This window comes from Phaethon lepturus, unplaced genomic scaffold, assembly GCF_000687285.1.
Source record: "Phaethon lepturus isolate BGI_N335 unplaced genomic scaffold, ASM68728v1 scaffold28024, whole genome shotgun sequence".
NCBI classification, from domain to species: Eukaryota; Metazoa; Chordata; class Aves; order Phaethontiformes; family Phaethontidae; genus Phaethon; species Phaethon lepturus.
The window spans coordinates 16,607-36,783 of NW_010534501.1; the positions used below are offsets into that span (position 1 = coordinate 16,607).

The following is a 20,177-nucleotide window of genomic DNA, read 5'->3' on the forward strand; positions in this document are numbered from 1 at the left end:
TGATTATGTGAAGGATACAGGTTGTCTCGAACAAAGCACTAAATTAAAAGCAAGCATTAAATTAAACAAATTGAATTAAACTGCTTTATCTTGGGGAACTCCTCTGGGGAAGAGGGACAAGGCAGAGTGGTAATTCAAGAAAAGGAAAGCATGAAATTCATAATAGTAGTGTACTGCCTCCAGAAGGGAAACTATGAACTCTTAAGAGATTTGGCAGTAGTCCAAGACCTTGTGCTATCATTGAAGATAGTGAATTGATACTCATCTTATTCAGCTGTGCTTTCATAATATTACCCCATTGCCTCTACTGCTCTTTTGGATGGCTATATGAGGCGGCATTTCAAGAACTGCTGTAACCTGAAAAACATGTTTAACAATATTCTTGTGGTAGCCTGCTATGCCCATTAGAGGGGCCAGCCAGTCATTGCTTCCGTTTCCATCTAATTACTCCTGTTAAAATGATAGCTTTTCTTGCTCTGCTGTGGGACTGCTCATCTGGTGCTCCACCTCTGATAGTGGCCCTCATCAGTGTTCCTTTTCTTTAATAAAGAAGTCATATAGAGAGGATTTACTTGGAGACTTCGAGCAGTGGGGTTTTCTGAAGAGGCTTTCTTTTCCCTTGAAAAGAATTGTACAAACCCTTTTTGGCTCAAATTTCTTTGCCCTAAGGCTATAGGTGGCCTTGTCAGTTCAAGATGGTTCCCTTGCCAGGTACATTATATACTGATGGGTCACCCATCATAATTGAAACTTTCATTCAATTTTATAATATAACGGTTCTGATATGAGCAGCTAACAAGTCTTGCTGAACACAGATACCAAGTTTCTTTTAGCCTTTCTCCCTGTTTCTGCTAGTTTCCCCGTCACATTCTCTTGATGATTAATACATTACTGCTACAAATAGTGGTAGACCTTTGCTATTTGGGAACCCTTGTCCTTTTGGAGTTCTTTCCCCTTAAGCTGTAGGCTTGCACTTTACTTCTGTGTTAGAAAAATTCAAGAGCTCAGTATCATCTTTAACGTTGGCTTAAGTTTTGTTGTTTCTTGCTTCTCTTGGCAAGGAACCAACTTAAACATAGTTTGCTCTGTAAAGTGATATACTTTCCAGCCTTGTCATTCATCCAGGCCAGTTCACTTCCATAAACATCCTGCATCAATTGGTCCTTTCTTAGTGTCAAGACTCAAAAATAAAGAGCACAGGCATAGCTAGGCTTTGTGTCCAAAGATGCCGTGCTTGAGGCCACACTATTTATCTATGCACAACAACTTGAGCCGCAGTGTAATTGTGGTATTCATGCTCCTTTAACCCCTCACAGTTTTGCCTGGGATGAGTGGACTTCTAGCTCCAATCCTATTAATACTCCAAGGAGGAGTGCAGAATATATTACTCATGAATTATTGACAAAGTGTAATGCAGTTTTTGCATTTTGCATTATTCCCAGAGTATTGTGATTAGTTTATATCTGTTGCGTGCTGTGTTCGTCAAAGAGTTAAACTCAGAACAAAAATTAGTAGGTGTTTTATTAGAATCAGTTGCCACAGGATCTCCTTTGATAGGAATAAAACTGGTCAGAGTTGTATTCTGTCCTATTGAATTCAATATCAAAACCTACATTTCAAGGAATGAGTCAAAATTATTATTATAGTGTCTGTTCTTAATGCTCAGTTGAAACTAATGCATTAGCAATGAGATGTACTACTTGGAGAGTATGGTAAAATAAAAAATTTAAATAAAATTCCATATATGTGTAAGAAATTACGTAGTGTGTTTTTTTTTCAGTTTAGATCACAGTTATCTGTTGCCTTTGTTTTTCAGGTAGCTGAAATGCATGGGGAACTGATTGAATTCAATGAGAGGCTGCACCGTGCTCTGATGGCTAAAGAAGCTCTTGTGTCCCAGATGAGACAAGAACTAATTGATTTGAGAGGGCCGGTATGTGTTTATTACAGTGTGGAATACCACTCTGGAATAAGCTCAAAACCATTACTCGTGATGAAATAAAATACATAGTAGCTTATAAGAAATAACAGCTAATAATACATCTGTCAAGAATGCCTTCCTCAGTATTTTTGATGGTGATTGGTTCTTTTTAGCAGAATTGAATGTAAAATACATATATTCAGACAACAAAATTGTTTTCTACCAACTATTGCTTCCCTTTGGCTTTTTGAGTTAAAAGTTAGAATTTGGAAATGGACAGGGAGGAAACAGAGGGAGTTAAGAATGTTCCTGATAGTTGTCCATCTTCTGAAGGAAGGCATATTTGGATAGTTTTTGTTCATATGATTACATGATATTGCTTCTTACTCTTTTGTTTGCACTGGAAGCACTCATGCCTATTTTATCACAACATTTATGTCAAATGGCTGATGACAGTTCTGTGCATTAGTGAAGCAGGAATTTACCTATAATTTCAGCCTTTTATATGGAAATAATCACATTATTGTGTTAAGAGATGACACAATACTAGTCACAAATCATGTGTGTATTATAGCTGTACTTTCTTGAAGATTTTGGGCTTTATGTCCCTGTTCAGAGATTTTGTTTTTAACCATGTGTCTCCATATCCTAATCCAGTAGTTTGGTATTGATACTATATTTTTAATGTATCAGATACCAAGAGAAAATTAATTCCTAAAACTTCACAAGAAATGGAAGTGGTACTGTATTTTTAAGGGCTAGCTAAATGCTAGTTGTTACTAGTTGCTATTGTCCAGAATGAAGTTGTGAATTGAACACAGTCCTAAAGATTCTTGCATTGTCCTAAGTAGTGAATACGTTTTAATTTTATATTAGTAAACAAAACTCTGTGCTGATAGTCTGTTACTTATTTGATTTGACTTAGAACTTTCAAAGTTGGTAAAATGTGTAACTGTCAGAAATTGTAGGATGTGAATATTTGATCTCCCTTTGACTTGTTTGATAATATCAATTCTTAACATTGTATTAGTAAAACAGTGTATAATTTACATTTTGTTATAAAAATAGCTTCCATGATTCTTCTCTGTCTTCTCCTTTCCTTTTAGTGCTGATAATTGATTTTAATGGCTGTAATTTATAAATGAATTGTTCACAACGATGTTTGCAAATTTCTAGTTACTGGGTTTCAGAACTTCTGCAACAAACATAGAGGAACATTAAAACAAAATGTATGTGTTTTCAAGGGTATGAGGAAGTACATTGATGTAATGTCTCCATCACTGTGTTTTGCATTACAATGAACAACACTTCAGTTACCATCTCAAAATCGGTAACCAATTTGTTTCAACATAGATGTGCAAGCACTGGAACTCATTACTGTAATCCTTTTTCTTATTTCCAAAGTCCATGCTCTGTTTTTGAGGTTTTTTTTAATGCAAAAATTTTACTGACATTAATGAAAATAACTATATATATCTGGTGGCAGGATTTGCCACTTCAGATATCGGCAAAGAGAGAGGGTGCAGGTTGTAGTTAAGATTGAAGAACGTCTGCTCTCTGGCACAAGAGCCCTGGAAAGCCAGGCTGTGTGCTGCTGCTGGAGGGTGGACTGGACTGTGAACAGACAACACCTGATGGTGGTAATTGAGGGAGAGGTCATACTGGCCTTTCCCACCTCATTTCTCCGAAAAAGGGCAGCAGACATGTTCAGGACTCCATATATATGCCCTGTATATATGCCCTGGAACTGTCTCGGTTCTGGACAGTTCTTTTTTTCTTTCAGGAATGACTTTATGCTGAGCCATATCCATTTAATTTTGGGAAGGCAAAATTCTATTTTGTTCTGTGTTGGGAGGTCTTGAGCTGGTCTGTCAAGATATCTGGAAGTAGATTTTCTTTAGTCCCTTTGGAAATTTTATATTGTTTTGCAATAAATAAATATATATTGCTTTACAATAAGAAATAATATATATTTAAGCTTCTTAGGCAGCAAATATTCTGAAAAACAGTAATATACATGCAACATACATTGTAGAGATCCATTGAACTAGTATTTAACTAATGTAGAGGCTGTCTCTGGAAGGTCACAACTTTTAGCTGTTTTCCTTCATCAAAGCACACTAACTATTCTGCATTAAGCTTTACATTTTACGGTATTTAAAGGTGAGAAGATACCTTTTTATGTTTAACTAGCTTTAAAGTGAAGTAAAGAGGTATTACTCTTTCAGTTCTAAATGCTCTTTCAATCTTGTTTTTGCACAACTGCTACTTCTTTTGATTCTCCAGGTGTTAGCCCATCATTACCATTTTTATGAACCTTTGTAGCTATATAATGTTTTGTAAGAACACAGCTAAAATAAAAGTATCATGTGTCTTTCTCTTAATTGAATGTTGGTTGTAAAAGACGGGGATCACTAGGTTTTATATGCTTCATCTCTTCCCATAAGGCCTAATAATTATGTTTTTTCTGGGTTTTGTATACCTTTCAAAATTGCATGCTTTTACAAACCTCAATTTGTTTCTTTACAAAACTATAGCAAATTTTAACATTAAGAACTTGTAAGGGTGATATGTTCATAATCCTGTTGCATGATTGATTGTTTTTCTTTTATTGTTTCTTTTTTCTTTCATTATTTCTTAGTAATAGTTTTTATTGGCACTTAAAAAGTTGAATGTTGAATTGTAATTTCCTTATAATATGCTTTCTTAATAGAAAGCATAATAATCAGTGTGTGGGAATTATTTCTGTTTTGTACATCTAGGTCCCTGGAGATTTGAGTCAAACGTCTGAAGATCAGAGTTTGTCAGATTTTGAAATGTAAGTTTCTTAAAACGCATATTTTTCTCTTTGTACTATCTTTAATGAGAAAGAAGAATAAGCAAACAGATCAAATAATTTGCTTTTCCTGTATTATTTCCAATAACTGAATTCTCAGCTGTGGTGTTAAGGAGTATAAAGAGCTGCACATGCACAAGTCCATGCCCTAGTATGGTTTTTAATAATGTTGAATGCAAGGAGTTTAGATTTATGAAGATTCTCTTGGAATGCTCTTTCAGTGCACTAGGTCTTGGTATTCTAACAAAGCACCGAAAAGTTACTGTTTTCTCTTGCTTTGGGTTGGGTAGATGCAAGATGCTATTCATGTGATGGACTTTCTCATTTTCACAGAATACCTCCTAATCAATGCATACAAATAATACTATAAAACAACGCACAAACAACCCAGTCGGTCAGCCCAGATCATTGTTGAGTTTGGTGAAATGGGTAGTTTTTGTTTCATGTGTATAATCAAATGTTGTCAGATGCATGCTGTAAGAAAAAACGCAAAAACCAAACCCAACAACAACAAAAAAATAAACCACACCAAAGAAGCCACAAAAGGAATTGTTTCAGTGTTCTTTTTCAGTTATGCTAATTTTGGGGAACACTTTTAGACACTGCAGGTATATAGGATTCAGGCAGAACTACAATTTTTCTGCTACTCCGTTTGAAATGTTAAGTTGCTCTGTTGATCACTTTGGTCATTATCTAAATCACTGGTAGTAATTGCTTTGCAATTACTATATATAAATATGATTCCCTATTTTAATTTTTTCACTCTCTTCCTCAGATCAAATCGTGCTCTTATTAATGTTTGGATTCCCTCAGTCTTTCTGCGTGGAAAAGCTGCTAATGCATTCCATGTTTATCAGGTAAGCAATACATCTTAACACAGATACTGTGTAAAAGTTTCTGACTGAAATGGCACATTTTAGTAACTTAAAGATCTCAGTGTAATTTAATTAGAGATCAATCAATGAACAGCAACAGTAACTTCATATATATTTGTCCATAGGATTGTGTTGATTGTCCAAATAGCATATTTTGAAGGTTGGCTTTTAATATTTTAATACTTTAAAAGCATGCTAATAAGATGACTGCATTGACCAGGAAGTACAACAGTTCAATATTAATCAGTAATGCCTTCTTCAGTATGCGTGTACATATTCTATTTCAATTGTGGGCATATCAATGACCAGAAAAGTTGCTTGACACACAGACATATGTGGTTTACTGTAGTAGCTCACTCAGAAACATTTTGAATGGTGCAACAAGCCTTCAGTAAGTGTTATTGGATGTGTTCATAGTGTGTTCTGCTTCAGCTGGGCTGGAATTTAGGGTTTGTGCTCTAGCCTGCCTTGTAGCTGAAGCATTGAAATCTTATACTGTTCCTTGACTCCTGGATTCTCAGTTTCATAACAATTATACCCTCCATGGATTGAATGGCAGGGCAAACTTTAAATACTTTTTAATGTGCTGTCCCAGGCTGTTTGTATTTCTTTATTTGCGGACTATTAGCAGCTGAAAATTTTTTCTACTTCTGTTTCAGCCACATGTACTTAGCTCTGAACAAGATTTCAGAAGCTTTTTAACATTCCTCTCACTTTGATGATTTTTTTTGTAGAATTTTGAATAATTTATGAAATGTTGGCAGATGGTTGAAAAAAACAGGAAAACACCTATCTTTCAGCCAGTAAAAGACAATGAAAAATAAGACTTTAGCTCATGGAAAGAAAATCTGGTGGCAATACTGAGCAGTTAGTTATTTATTAAAAAGCATTGAATAATCAATCAAATTCAGGTGCACAAGTGTTTGTGGAAAACCCAACTTGTTGACAAGTGTGTGGTGTGGTTTTTTTTTTGTTTTTGTTTTTTTTTTGTTTGTTTTTTTTTTTTTCTTTCTTTCTTTCTGGCTCACACATTCCTCCACTCTGCTGTCACTGGCTACACATTCTCAAACCCATACACCGGTCTGGTAACACAGAAATTCTTAGAAGCATCAATATCCCACCCCACCACATCTCTGTTACTTTAATGATGTTGCAGTCTATGATCACTAGAGGAGCTCTGGTTTCTCCTGCTTGTGTCCTGGGTTGCTCTGTTTTATTCTTTTCATCCTGCTTTGTCATGTCTTAGGTTTCTCTTGTTCCTATCACCATGCACCATTTGCTTTCCACCCCATCTACCATTTCCTCACCAGGTTGGTCAGCCTGTTGGCAAAGATGATCTCGTCCCACTCTGTCAGGTGGATTTAATCTCTCCCAGCAGTCCTTGATCCTTAGAGACAGTCCCATGATCGTAAAAGCCATATCTGTCAGTTGGCACGTACTGTGCAAGGTATTGATCCACAGGATCCACCTGCTTCTACACAAGCCTTTTCCACTGTCAGGATCTAGGAGACCAGCTGGGCCCCTATGCACTTTATCCTTGTCCCCACTGCTGTTCAGGTGCCCTTTATTTGGTAGTGCTTTTCTCTGGAATGAATGTTGCTGCCTGTGTGGATGAGCAGCAAAGGGGTACTTATCATGTACTATTTATAAAGCTTTGAGTTTTAAAAGTTCAGTCTGGCCTCAAGCATTTTTGCATCTAGACTGTTGATCAAGCAAAGGCTGGAATGTGATGTACCCCAGAATTTTCTTCTTTGTGTTTTTCTGTGGGTTTTTTTTTCCCCTTTCCCTGAAGTTGCATAGTAATTTTGAGTTTCTGGCTAACTTCTGGATAAGTATAGAATAAGACAATTCCAGAAAAGTATTTGGTATCTGAACAGTGAGGTCTTTTGCGTTTGCAAGAATATAACATTCGAATTTGTATATTCTCTCACTTTTTTTTTTTTGTTATATCTGCAGTGCAGATTGAAATGAAGGCACCCAGTGAATATGCTTTTAATTTTTAAGTGCATTTCTGACTGTTTAGGCTTGGCACACTTGTTAATGATAGTGAGAGATGACATGGTACTGTCTGGACAGCATTTTGTGTCTTTTTAATGTTACAGATACCTGCTTTTATGTGAAAGACAGGAGAGGAGGAATATGACACAATAGTTGATCTTACCATTTCCTGATACTGAGGAAGGCTTATGTGGATGCAGTGAACACAGTTCCATGTTTCTTTCATATTTAGGTGAAAAGTTAACATAATTTCTAATTATCAAACTGTGGGCATGAATTGTTGCAGTGGGAGACTTACTGCAAAAAAAGCACTCTAAAAATCTTATCTAAGTTGTGAACAAGAAGTAAACAAACTATGGCTTGCTCAGGTGTGTTTACTGCTGGTCTGTTGCTCACACAAGTTTTTATTCTCATTTGATTGGTTAGTGAGAAGTAGAAACAAAACAATTCTTGCAGCTGTTTGTGGATGAGCAGAGAGTTTAGCTACAGGCAGCTCTTTAGTAAAGAGGAGCTGCTGTGATAGATGAAGGAATGGGAGGAAAACTGTCTTTGTATACTACTAAAGATTCTTAGGTTCAATAGCAACATTATTACTGCATAGGGAGGCAATTCTATTTTTCTATTTCCAAAAAGAAAAAACCACCCCCCACCCACCCCCAAAAAACCCCAAAACAAAAACCCCAACAAAACAAAAACCTGCCAGTTTGGAGGTCCTGGGTGGTTAAATGGCCAGAAAAAATATAAGAAGAAATGGAAGAAAAGTACACAAACACGTATCTGTTTGGCAAAGGGTCATGGAGAATTTCTGTGTATTGCAAATAGTTGCATTTTTATCAACAATTTTAGCTTTATTACTTGCTTTTTCAGTTGCATTCTCTTTGGTTGAATGGGAAGAAATAATCCTTTTTTTTATTACTAAACTTGCTTTTGTATTTCGAGTTTTGTTAGTTTCATTACTAATAAGAAATAAACTAGAAACAATTTATTTGTAAGGTTGCTATCTAATATGTCAATTCTATTTTTTTTTTAAGTTATAAAGTGCGTTTCATTAAGGTATAATAGAACTGAATTTAAAAACATTAATTCTTTGAAGAATTTAATTTATTTCTAATTTTACTCGTAACTTGATATCAAACTTGGTTACTGAAGAGTTTAATACTTTTCATGCAGTTTGACTGTACATGACTATACAAATGGCATCATGAAAGCCTGGAAAGTACGCAGAATTCATATATACTATAGAAGTTCTGCACGTTCTTTTTCAATAAGAATAATATTGAGATAAACTAAGTTTCACAATTTATAAGATTTCACTGCTTTATCCAAAATCTGCTGAAGTGAGGAGTGCGTTAGATGTTGCTCTCAGTTTGCTTTGGTTAAGGGCCTAACTATAGCGACTTGAACAAAATCTAGGTGGTTTTTTATTGTGCTTTTGCATCTTACTTCTGTTTAGAATTGGCATGGCATTTTAGAAAATATGTTGTACTGGTACAGAGTGGGTTTTAATAGACTTCATCCATTACTCATCATCAATGGAAAACAAAGAACTTGTGATTGAAGGCTAAGCCTCTTGAGAAGAGGAAAAAAGGAAGCAAAATACCCTTGCGAGATTCTAAAAGATTGAAAATTCTAGATTTACAAACAGACAATTTTGAGAATTTTATTAAGTTCTTTAGGTCTACAATATGTTTCTTTAGGTCTACAATATATAATCAGAACGTTGGGTGTCCATAGCATGAAAAATTCTGTTTATTGGTATATATGTTTGAAAAATATACAAGTTCTTCTGAACGTGCTCTATTCATTATCTATTAACATAAGCAATTTATTGGACATGTGTAATGTGGAAAGTTGGAAGCGTCTAACTAGAATAGATATAGAATGTCTCTGGTCAGACTAGTTTATCTTTAATTACAGAACAGCATAGAATATCATAGAATTCATCTGGTGAACGGTTGTGTATTCGCTCAACTTTTTCTTTTAATATTTTAAAAAAGCAAGCAAGAGTTACCAGTATAAATGACCTAAAAATTCTTTAATTCTCATTAAACTTTGATCTTGATACCTGCTGAGTTCTTTCCTTATGGAAGAATACATTAATGGCATTCTACCAGTTTGTGATCTCAGTAACAGGAGTATGACTGGGAAGAGTATCTGTCTGGCAAATAACTTTTTTTTCTGCCACTGTGCCTGTGAAAAAACATAGATTTTCCTAACTAGAAATACTCTGTAGCATAGCACTATGATGAAACACTTGAAGTGATTGCCAATCTCTGATCAAATATTTAGTGATGTGCTTGCTGTATATATATTCTGCATTTTCTAGCTACCAGGAAAGCATTAATTTATAAAACTTCAGAATAGCCTCAATAACAGCACTGTGCATTTATCTTGTTAAATCTCTGCCAAAACATGTGGTCCTGATTACAGGGAATTTGATTCAATGTTGAGATTGTGGAAGAGGGTATTTACTAGGCTACCAGTATGTAACGAACAGGCAAGGACTGGGAGTGACAATTAGGATAAGTGACTGAGCTCATTTCTGAGAGTCCTTTTTATTCATAATAAAATTATTTCTTCTGTTTTATCATTTCTTTCTCCAATGGCAGAAAATTAAAATGCTTTTTATCAGCTACATGAGAAATTGCATGTAGTATATTAATGTAAAGAAAGTAGCAATATTGCAGAATGTTGATACTATTGAGATCATTACCAACATCTTTTAGAGTTCAGATTTCTCTGAGAGTACTCGAGTAACCATAACTTGACATGTAAAAATTGACTCTGGGTTGTGCTTGTTAATTCTGAGAAAAAGATGTCAAATGAACTTTGGAGAAAGCTAAAGTGTGCCAACTGGAACAGGCAAAGTTTGAAACTTCAGGTAAGCATCACTTTTAGATATGCTAAATACTTACGACTGTACTTAAAGCTAATTGGAAATTAGCCTTAAGATGCTTAGCCTGCCTGAAAACTAGATCATATGCGTAATACTATTAAGCTAAGCTGTTGCTGCCAAATGGAGATGTTAGAAAATGGCATGGATCATGACCATTGCTTTTCCAAATGTAGTTTGTGTACATGTATTTCTAATATGGCTTGATTTCTTCTGCATTTTCTGTTATTAGAAAGCTAAAGAGATCCTCCTCCTCTCCCCTCCTGTTATAAGCCACCTTGTTGACCTTTGCTGATTTTAAATTGTGTAACTCTGGAGCATTTCACTTGATGGGGAGAGGAAGACAGTGTGCCAGCGGAGACTTGCTATGTCACATATATTGTTGATGCACTTTAGAATTGTTGTGCCTCTTCTATCTCTTTTTGCTCATAAATGTGTATTTTCCAGCAGAAAATAAACTACTGCATATGTATTACGTGCCTTGGAAATGTCCAAAAGAGGGTAGAAAGAATTTCAGAGCACCTCAAGTAGTTTGGAAAAGTATGAACCTATCAGTTCCACAGTATCTGTCATCTTTTTTCTTGGACTGACAAATGCTTCTTAGAATGTAAGAATTAGGAGAAATAAATCTGGGTAGCTGTGCCTCTTCGAAGTCAATGACAATTTTGCATTTGTGCTTCTTAAACCAAGAAAATGAATTAATGACATGTTAATTTGCATATCAGGAGAGCCTGACCTCGACAGGATAAGAATAGACTCCAGCAGGAGTTCTGTTACAGTGCCTGCTTTCTTTTAATTTTGTTTTTAATTTAATGCAGATTTGTAATGTTGTTTTGAAGGGTGTTTTAAAGCATTTGTTTTTGTGCCATGTTAATATTTTGGTATGTTTCAGATGTCAGTACATCTGAATCAGTACATCTTCCATCCTTAAAAAAACCCAGATGTTGTTTTTTAGTGAATATAGAAGGAAAAGGTTCTAGCTCCAGCATACTTGTCACATAGTTTCAACCATCAAATAGTTTCTTTGATTTCTGTTAAGGATTAAGAATTCTGGACAAGCGCAGAAATAAGGTTGTGGACTCTGAAAGCAAGCAACATTTTATAATGAATCCTATTAGATGTAAGAATTTTAATCAGACCTCTGTATTTGTAGAGTTACACTGCACTCTTGCAGTAACATTTAACCGGTAGCATTTACTGGTTATGAATCTTAAGAATTTAAAAACAAGACCTAGAAACAGAGCAAAGTTTTATGCTCAATTTGAATGACTAGGTTCAAGGGGACAGTTGTGAGCAGCAGATTAATCAGTGCGCACAGCTTAGCACTATCTAATACTGCCTTAAAAATTAACAGAGCCATAGACTTCTATTGTTCAACTGTGAATATTACAACAGTTAGATGGTGTATACATTTTAGTGAAAAAGCTATTTAGAATGAGATGTGCACTTAAGTATAGTTATAAGTTCAACTGAAAAATATTTTTTCACTTGTTTTTGCAATTATCACCATTTCGCAATAATTGAAGAACTTTCAGATGACAACAACAAATAATTGGTGACTACAATAAATAAAGACAAAAAAACCCCATTGTGATACAGGACTTTTCAAATTAAGTACACATTTAAGGCTTTGTTTTCACTTGTACTGTGAGTAATCTGCTGAGGACAAATATCCCTACTGAGAATAGGTGGCTGTAAGTGTTGGGGAGTTCAATTTTGTCATTCCATAGGGTATCATATGGGATCTTACCGGATAAGTGGAAAAATGGGAAGACTTCATGTTTCTAGATGGGCTGCTAAGCCATGGTGTGGAAGATAATGTTCCATTTGATTTCCAATGATACAGGGTAGAGGAGAGTATGGAGGCTTCAGAGAGGTAGAGATCTAGTATTTTGCTGCATGAATGAAAAAATGTTGGAAAAAAAATGGGTTTGGATTCATCAGGATTTTGATATGTTTCTGCAATAAAGGGATTTTTCACAGGAGAGATGATTTTAAATGCAAGACTCGGTTAATGGCACTTGAAGATCATAAAATTTATAAGCTGAACAGCAGAAGAATGTTTGCATGTAAAGAAGAGCTGGTGTTTGGGATAGGAATAGGAATTTAAATAAACTAAAATTAATTGATTTAAACTCTATTGTAAAAGGAACGACAAAAGTAAAAATTCACTACTGTAATATTTAACTATAAAAAAAGAACATGAGAAAAAAAATCAGGAAGCTGGCTAAAAAAAAAAATAAAAGGGACAGCTAAGATGGTTTGCAGACATAATGGAGACTATTTGAAAACTTGGGTATTGCTCAAAGGAAATGCATAACTCATTTAAAAAAGGAGAGAAATGAAAAACAAGAGAAGGATGTCTAAGCAGCAGAATAAGGAAAGTTATTAGAAGTAAATAAATACATTTTAAAACCTTAAAGAATTTAAGTCCTCTCCAAAGAAAAACAGAGGAATCTACACATTCTGGTGGAAAAAAGTAGAAATACGGTGTTACAGGCCTCTTAAAACTTCCAAAAGACATCAAATCTAATGTACAAGAGTACATATCGGGAAGAGGCCACTTGCTAAAGTAAATACTCAAGCTGAAGAAGGTCTCAGAATATAAAATAGTAACAGAAAAATGCATATTTAAAAATCTCTGTTCACCATGGAGTTGGTGATGGGTTATGGGGTATGCCCCTTCTGGATTATTCCTTGAGGAGAATTAGCAGATTGTCTGTTTTGAATGATAATACCAGCAGAAGATCTTATTAAATAAGAAAAAATCTCCACATGCAGCTCACCAGGAATTCATGGCTGAAATAGCTGAAAACTGACTTAAAATAGCTTCTGGCTTGGATAGCAGACAATTTTTAAAGTAGCTGACCTGACATAATTTTTAAAAGGGTTTAGGGAGGTCTAAAAACCAAGTTGTTAGAAATCATTAGGAAAGGCATAGAAAAACAGCAAACTATTATGCCATGTACAATCTCTGGCTTACTTGTGTGCAAGTTCTAGTCCTCTGCAAAGAAATATATTGGAACTGGAAAGAATATGGGTGAAAAATGAAGCTTTTTCATTTAAGGAGCTTATTAGAAATTCTCAGCCTGTGAGACAGACAACTGAGAGTGAAATGCGATAGCAATCTTTCAAATCATGAAGGACATGGAGAGATTTTTAGCTGTTTCCAAATGCAAATTGGAGCATCCATTGAAACTACTAGCTTGCAGTTTCAAAACAAGTGTGTGACAGTGGTTTTCTCCACAACATATAATTGGGGTGCAAGACATCTTGCTACAGAGCTTATGAATATTGAAAGTTTACATGGGTCTAGAAAATAATTCAGCTAACTAAATTGAAGAAAAATCAATCCAAACACAAAGACCTGACTTCTTTCTCAGGAAATCCCTGGATAGCAGTATTTTGGAAGATAGGTAACTTTTCTGGTTAAATATCACTATACCTTTTGTTCATATTTCAGTGTACTGAATAAAATACCTTTCATAATTTACCAAAAAATTTTCTGAACTGTTGAAATCAGTATGCCTTGCAGTAACAGCACAGTGGAAGAAAGCTGGAGATCATGGATCATAACTAAGCATGAGTTGCCCTTGTAATGCTACGCTAAGAATGAGTAATTTAGTCCTAAAATGGAAATAATAGGTATGATTAGGAAATATCTTTCCTACCACTAGTGTTTATCTTCTATGCATGGCAAGCTCATTCTGATGTTTTCAGAAGCATCTCCTCTCTCTTTACACTTGATCAGCTTTGTTTTGCTTCAGGTTTATATCTTGACTACTATCTTGTCATTCATTAGTGCTGACAGATTACTAATATAATTAATTTTGCACCCAAGTAGAAAGATTAATTAGAAGACCAGTTGATGTCCTTATTATGTATCAACAAATCAAAGGATTATTTAGACGTTACCGGATGAAATTAGCTGAGCTGTGACAGGAGCTCAGACTAGATTGTCATAACAGTATCTTCTAGCAAGAACAATAGAACAAGTACAGTTATCCACTTTCAGTCCAAAAGAAGCTTCAGAGGTTTATTCTCTTACAAAGTTTGTGATGGCTATTACTAAGTGGTAAACTGATTAGTTGTAAGCATTAAAGGACCTAGTCACATAGGAAGAAACTAATATCTTTTGTACAAAGTAACAGCCTAGTCCTTCAGACATGATTTAAGTATTAGGTGGCTTTGTAAAATCAGGGTCATGCTGGCAAAAGACTATTCTTCTCTTATAAACATCTTGTCTTCTCTAGTTGACTAGATAATTTCTGATGACTGCTAGTTGTGATCTGTTCCATTTGATGCCCATCTTTTTTATGAGTAATTTTTGTGAGTCCTATGTTGGTCAGTCAGCCTACCATTAGAAAATAATCTCATCTAGTATAGTCACAGGGATAAAGACAGAATCCAGATCAGAAAAAAAAAATTTTTTTTGCATTTACATTTTACCTCTAGATGGTGGTAGTTAGTTGCAGTTTCTTCAGTGCCTGTGAAGCAAGATGATTATTGCAATAATACTATTTTATCATATTTTTCAACTGTAGAGTATCGTGTTATTTTCTGCATACATGTGGATTCCACTTTCCTGTGAAGTGTACAGCAAATGCCATTAGTCATGCCTTTTGTTGCTGTAATCACCAATGGCTGACACTTAAGATAATGAAACTGAGATTTAGTGATTCTTAAAGTGATAGCAGTATTTAAATGGCAACATGCAAATCTGCCTTGTTTGCAGAGCAGTAAACATTTTACATTATATCAAATAAGATTAAAGATAAACATGCTAATCAGATAAGACTTGCTATTTGCATACAAATAGGACATCTCTAAGATTATCATCAATAAACTTTTTTTTCTTACAGCTTTTTTATTCCTTTGACTCTCTTCAGTCTTACTGTTTAATATTGAATGATATCTTTTCTCATAATATTTCTTTTTATATTACTTTAAATGATATTCTGGTTTTCCTCTTCACTTTCTCTCTGAAGGAAGAGCAGTATACCTTCATGTGGCTATTCATAGTACCTAAATAGTCCTGCTTAAACAGAGGGAAGAATTTTCACAGAAACGCAACATAAATGACATGGAGGAGAACAGTATCTGATACTTAAGAGATTTTGAGGGGGAGCTTGCACAGCAAATTCTTTGGGTGAGAGATGAAACAGTGAAAGCACAGTCCAGGATCTGCCTGATGTGACTTGTCGACCTTTAATTTATACGTGAGCCATCATAGCCTTAATGCTTCATCAAAGGTAGACGTCTTAAGAATGGAAGACAATGGATTGACAGTTAAAGTACTTGAAAAGTAGGCAACATACTGCAAAAATTAAACCCAAAGTTGAATTTCATTTCCCTGATATATGAGGAATTGGATTACTTTAGCAGCTGCAGCACTAAGCAGGCAAAAAGGAGAAAGAAAGTGTCTAGTCATATTCCATCTCAGAGCAGCTCAGGGCAAGTAGAGAAGAAAATGGCCTAGAATGATTGGGAGAATTTGAGAGAAAGATACAGCTTTTGGCGTTCTGAAGGAGTGGTTTGAGGATGAATAAACCAAAAAGGTGAGTCTCCCACTTTTTCCATAATGGGACCTGAGGATGTGTCAGAGAAACATAAGAGTAGACAAAGGAGAAAAAATTTTAAATAGCTGGGATGGGGGGAGTATGCAAAGATGAAGTCAGTCCTTTGAGACTTTTATAATAGTTTATTTTTCTAAAGGAAACCATAATGGAACTTAAAACATTGGTGTGCTTATAGAAATGCTAATCTGGATAAAAAAAAAAAACCTAGGAAAATAAAGTAGAATTTCAATTTTCAAATTACTTTATACTTACTACAGAAAGAAGAAAATAATTTATATCCAATAAATACCTTGAATAAATAATAGTTATCTTATTTACAAACTGATTGGTGAGATATCTTCCTTCCTCTGGCCAGTGGAAGGTCCCCTGGACCCAAAATATTATATTTAGAGAAAAAGGCAGCAGTGCTGTCATTTTATCTATATTCTCTTCTGCAGAAACTTCTTTCACTTCAGTGGTTGTCATACATTGCAATGACTGGAGTAGTTCAAAGTGCATGTTTGTGAAATGGTGTTAATTATTTTTGGATATTGTAAGTAATATTTCACTGTCAAAAGGAGATAATTATTTTATTGAGTGAAATCTTGTGTGCTGATTTGATTTATATTAAAAATAAAAAAAGATATTGATTCCATCCAGCAAAAGCATAGGTATGCTGCTTTTGTTCTTTAGTGTCCAATCACTTTAGTGCTGTCTTGGTGAATAGAAACAGAACTGTGACTACAGAAACACAGTGAACCACAATTCTGCATCTGTGTAACTGAGTGGATAGGCCTAAAATGCATGACATTTTTCTGTTTCATAGAACAATATTGGCTGTTTTTAAGATCCATCCTTTGATGTGCATTCTCTCATACATTTGACACTGTATTGTTCATTTTTATGAACTAAATATCAAAAAGCTGAAGATTTAACATAACAAAGTCTATTATAGTATTTGTAGTCTTTGTGCAAGTAGAAAAAATGGTCTTACTGAAATAAAAGCTTGTTCGCTTTGATTCCTGTTATGTCTCTGTATGTAGAAAGGCACACAAAAAGCTGCTCATATCACAGCTGAAAAGTTTCATTGTTCTGTTTGTTTTTCATTATGCAGAAATTCTTAAATGGGATCATTTTCAAAGAGGGAACTTAACCATAAGTGCAGTCCTGCAGCTGTGTCAAAATATAACTTGCATTTGTATTCATTTCTCACACTTTGAAGGTAACTTTGTAGAATTCAGCTTGAATTTTTATTCTAAACAATCCCATTGTCATGAAGTCAAGTCAAGAAATGTAACTGGTTCTTCCTTTTTTGCTATATACTTCCCCTTTGGATTCATACTTTTTACTTCTATATGTTTTGAGTGCAGAAATAATTTTGATAAAAGCTTCCTAAATAGATGGAATACATAACTCTTCTCAGAAAAGCACACTGAAATAGGAATAAAAGGTAGTTCCAATCCCCTGAAAACAATGGATTCTTAAATTGTAAATTTTGATCAAAATGCTTTTAATTTAGTGTTACTGAATAATTAAGATGTACATTAAAATTGAGTTTGTTTTAAGGATTTTTGAAATTCTATTATCATTATAAATCAATATTTGAGAAACAGAACAAGTAGTAGTTACAGAAGCTCACCCCAGAACATGTCTGCACCTCTGGTTAAAATGAATGAATTTTCTTCTTTCCACAGAAAGACTACTCAGTAATTTTTTCTTATTACATTAGCAATACTCTACAAAAAAACTATCGGTTCTGTTTTATGGAAATATTATGGGTTATAAGATTCATTTAACCAAATGTTAAGATAATAATTACTTGAGAGTTCTTGCAATGAATATTCCAGGCTTCTATAATCACAGAACCACAGAGTCATTAAGGTTGGAAAAGACCTTTGAGATCATCAAGTCCAACCAATGTGTATAACAACTGTAGAGAATCGGTAGATATATTTTATTGATGTTAACAAGTTTTTCTTCATAGTTCAGAGCACTGAAATTGTTCCTTTTCAGTTTCTTCTACCCTTTTTATCATCAAGAGATTTAACGAATATTCTTAAACAGGTGGGGTTTTGGTTGGTTGCTTGGTTGTTTTGTTTTGTTTTTTTTTTTAATGGGAAACTTGCAGTGGAGGCAGTGAAAACGATAAACTGGATTAGGTAGTTGAAGAGAACTTCTCATGCAGATGAGATCTTGTCTCCTCTTACTACTTCTAGCTCTCCATCAGTAATTCTGAACTGGACTTTTAGAAGTCACTGTCCTGTGCTTGATGTTCCCTCTCTGTAGTTGTAGCGGAAGAGGATTTTTTTTTTATGCTGTTCAATAGATTACTTTTTGTAAGAATAAAGAAGAAATTATCCTTGCTGTTAAGACTGATAAAAGATAACGTGGATCACAGTAGGATTGAAGTCTTTTAGAAGATAATTTTAGTAGTTTAGAAGATAATTTGGGGACATTACAACTGTTGCAGTTTTGATCTGGTATGAAATTATGATCGTTTTATGACTATATGACACACAATATAAATAATAAAATTTATTATTTCAAGGGCAAGAGGTAAAGGAGATACAACATTTTGTTGGTAGATTCTGCCCATAAGAAGGGGAAAAGCTGAAATGCTTGCAATTTGAACTTCATCCATATCGCATCCTTGTATGGTCTTTATTGTCTTTTCTAACCCAGCAGTGGTAGAGCAGGTGTTATCAATATAGGTAGTCAGAGGAGCAGTCTGTGCTATGTAATTTTTTTATTTGTTCCAAGTTTACTTTGTCATGTCTGGGGGGGGGGCGAAATGCAAAGTTAACATCTTCCTCCCTGTACAATCTCTTCTCCCACCCCCACCCTCCAATGTTCAAATTGCCAGTCTTAGAAGATGCATAAAATCTATTTAAGAACTGTAATTCATTCATTGGTTTGTCCTGCTGAGTGCTAGTAATATGCTTCTTAAGTTATATATGTTCTGTCAGCATGAGCAGGTTTCATTATTAATCTTCTCATCCTTTTTTATCTTGATCTGTTCTGTCTAAGCAGATATTCCTCAATCTGAAACAAGTATTCTCATCTTACAGAAACATTTTACAGCTTCTTTACCAAGAACAAAACTCTAGCAAAAAATTAAAGCATCTCTACTAGTTCACATCACCTTTCCTTTTTCTTGCTGTGCTGAGTACTAAAGTGTAAACGTAAAACTATGGACCAATGGTACTCCAGAATTATTTGAAGTGTTATTTGAAAGCAAATGTAAAGAAAACTTTCACCAGTCAAGCTTACCTGAGTTAACATTGAAAAATAATGGTGCCAATTTGCATGATATGTTTTTCTGTTCATGCTGTTTGGGTTGTCTCTACCAAATCAGTTGCTAATTTTTCTATTCATTGTCACTTGCTTGGGCACTGATTTGAAAGGTGTATGTAACAGACAAGAGGATCTCCAGAAAACCCTTTTTTTTTGTTAATGAGGCAAAGGAAGTTAGAAATACAGTAATACAGTAGAAACATGGTAATGCAGAAATAATAGTTTTCCTCTCACCCCTTCTCCCTCTCCCCCAATAATGCTTAGTTAGGAAGTAAATGTCACAGTAGCTTCCTTAGTGCAGATCAGTCTCTTTTGCATTCTGTATACTGCCCATCATCTCTTTTTCATGCTTGTTAGAAAAACTATGACCTTGTCCAGCATAGGACTGATTCTTTACAAACTTTTGCAGTATTTTTTATCTCCTTTGAAGCATTCTGCTGAAATGTTCTGAGTTCTTTTGCATCTTGTGCCATTGAATTTTATATGTGGTTTAGTAGAGTTACAATGCTTACCTTCTATTAGCATTATTCTCTCCCTTTCTGACATTTTTCTTGCCTCTGGAATGGGACATGGACTCACAGGGACATTAACTTCAGCAGGTTTGTATTTGTGGAGCTCTCATCCACAAGAGTTCTCTGGCTAGAATTGATTTTTCATTATGTATTCAGATAATCCTACCAGAAAATGTGAGCCACATTTGTAGGGAAGATTTAGAAGTAACTTGGTTTGGGGAAGTTCCTTCCTGATACTTAATCTGGTATTTCTATAACTACGAATGTCGTTGCAACAGAAGGAAATTCTC

The 20,177-nt window shown here is 34.8% G+C and overlaps 1 protein-coding gene across 1 annotated transcript in view; it reads left to right on the top strand.

Moving 5' to 3' along the window:
- LOC104619617 (sorting nexin-29-like) overlaps window positions 1-20,177 on the top strand; it is a gene marked incomplete at both ends in the record, with an annotated part of 57,016 nt that overhangs the window by 15,323 nt on the left and 21,516 nt on the right. Inside the window, 3 exons of the mRNA XM_010285556.1 lie at window positions 1,817-1,933; window positions 4,684-4,739; window positions 5,533-5,614. Of these exons, the coding sequence (XP_010283858.1) occupies window positions 1,817-1,933; window positions 4,684-4,739; window positions 5,533-5,614 (255 nt within the window). The remainder of the gene's footprint in view (window positions 1-1,816; window positions 1,934-4,683; window positions 4,740-5,532; window positions 5,615-20,177) is intronic.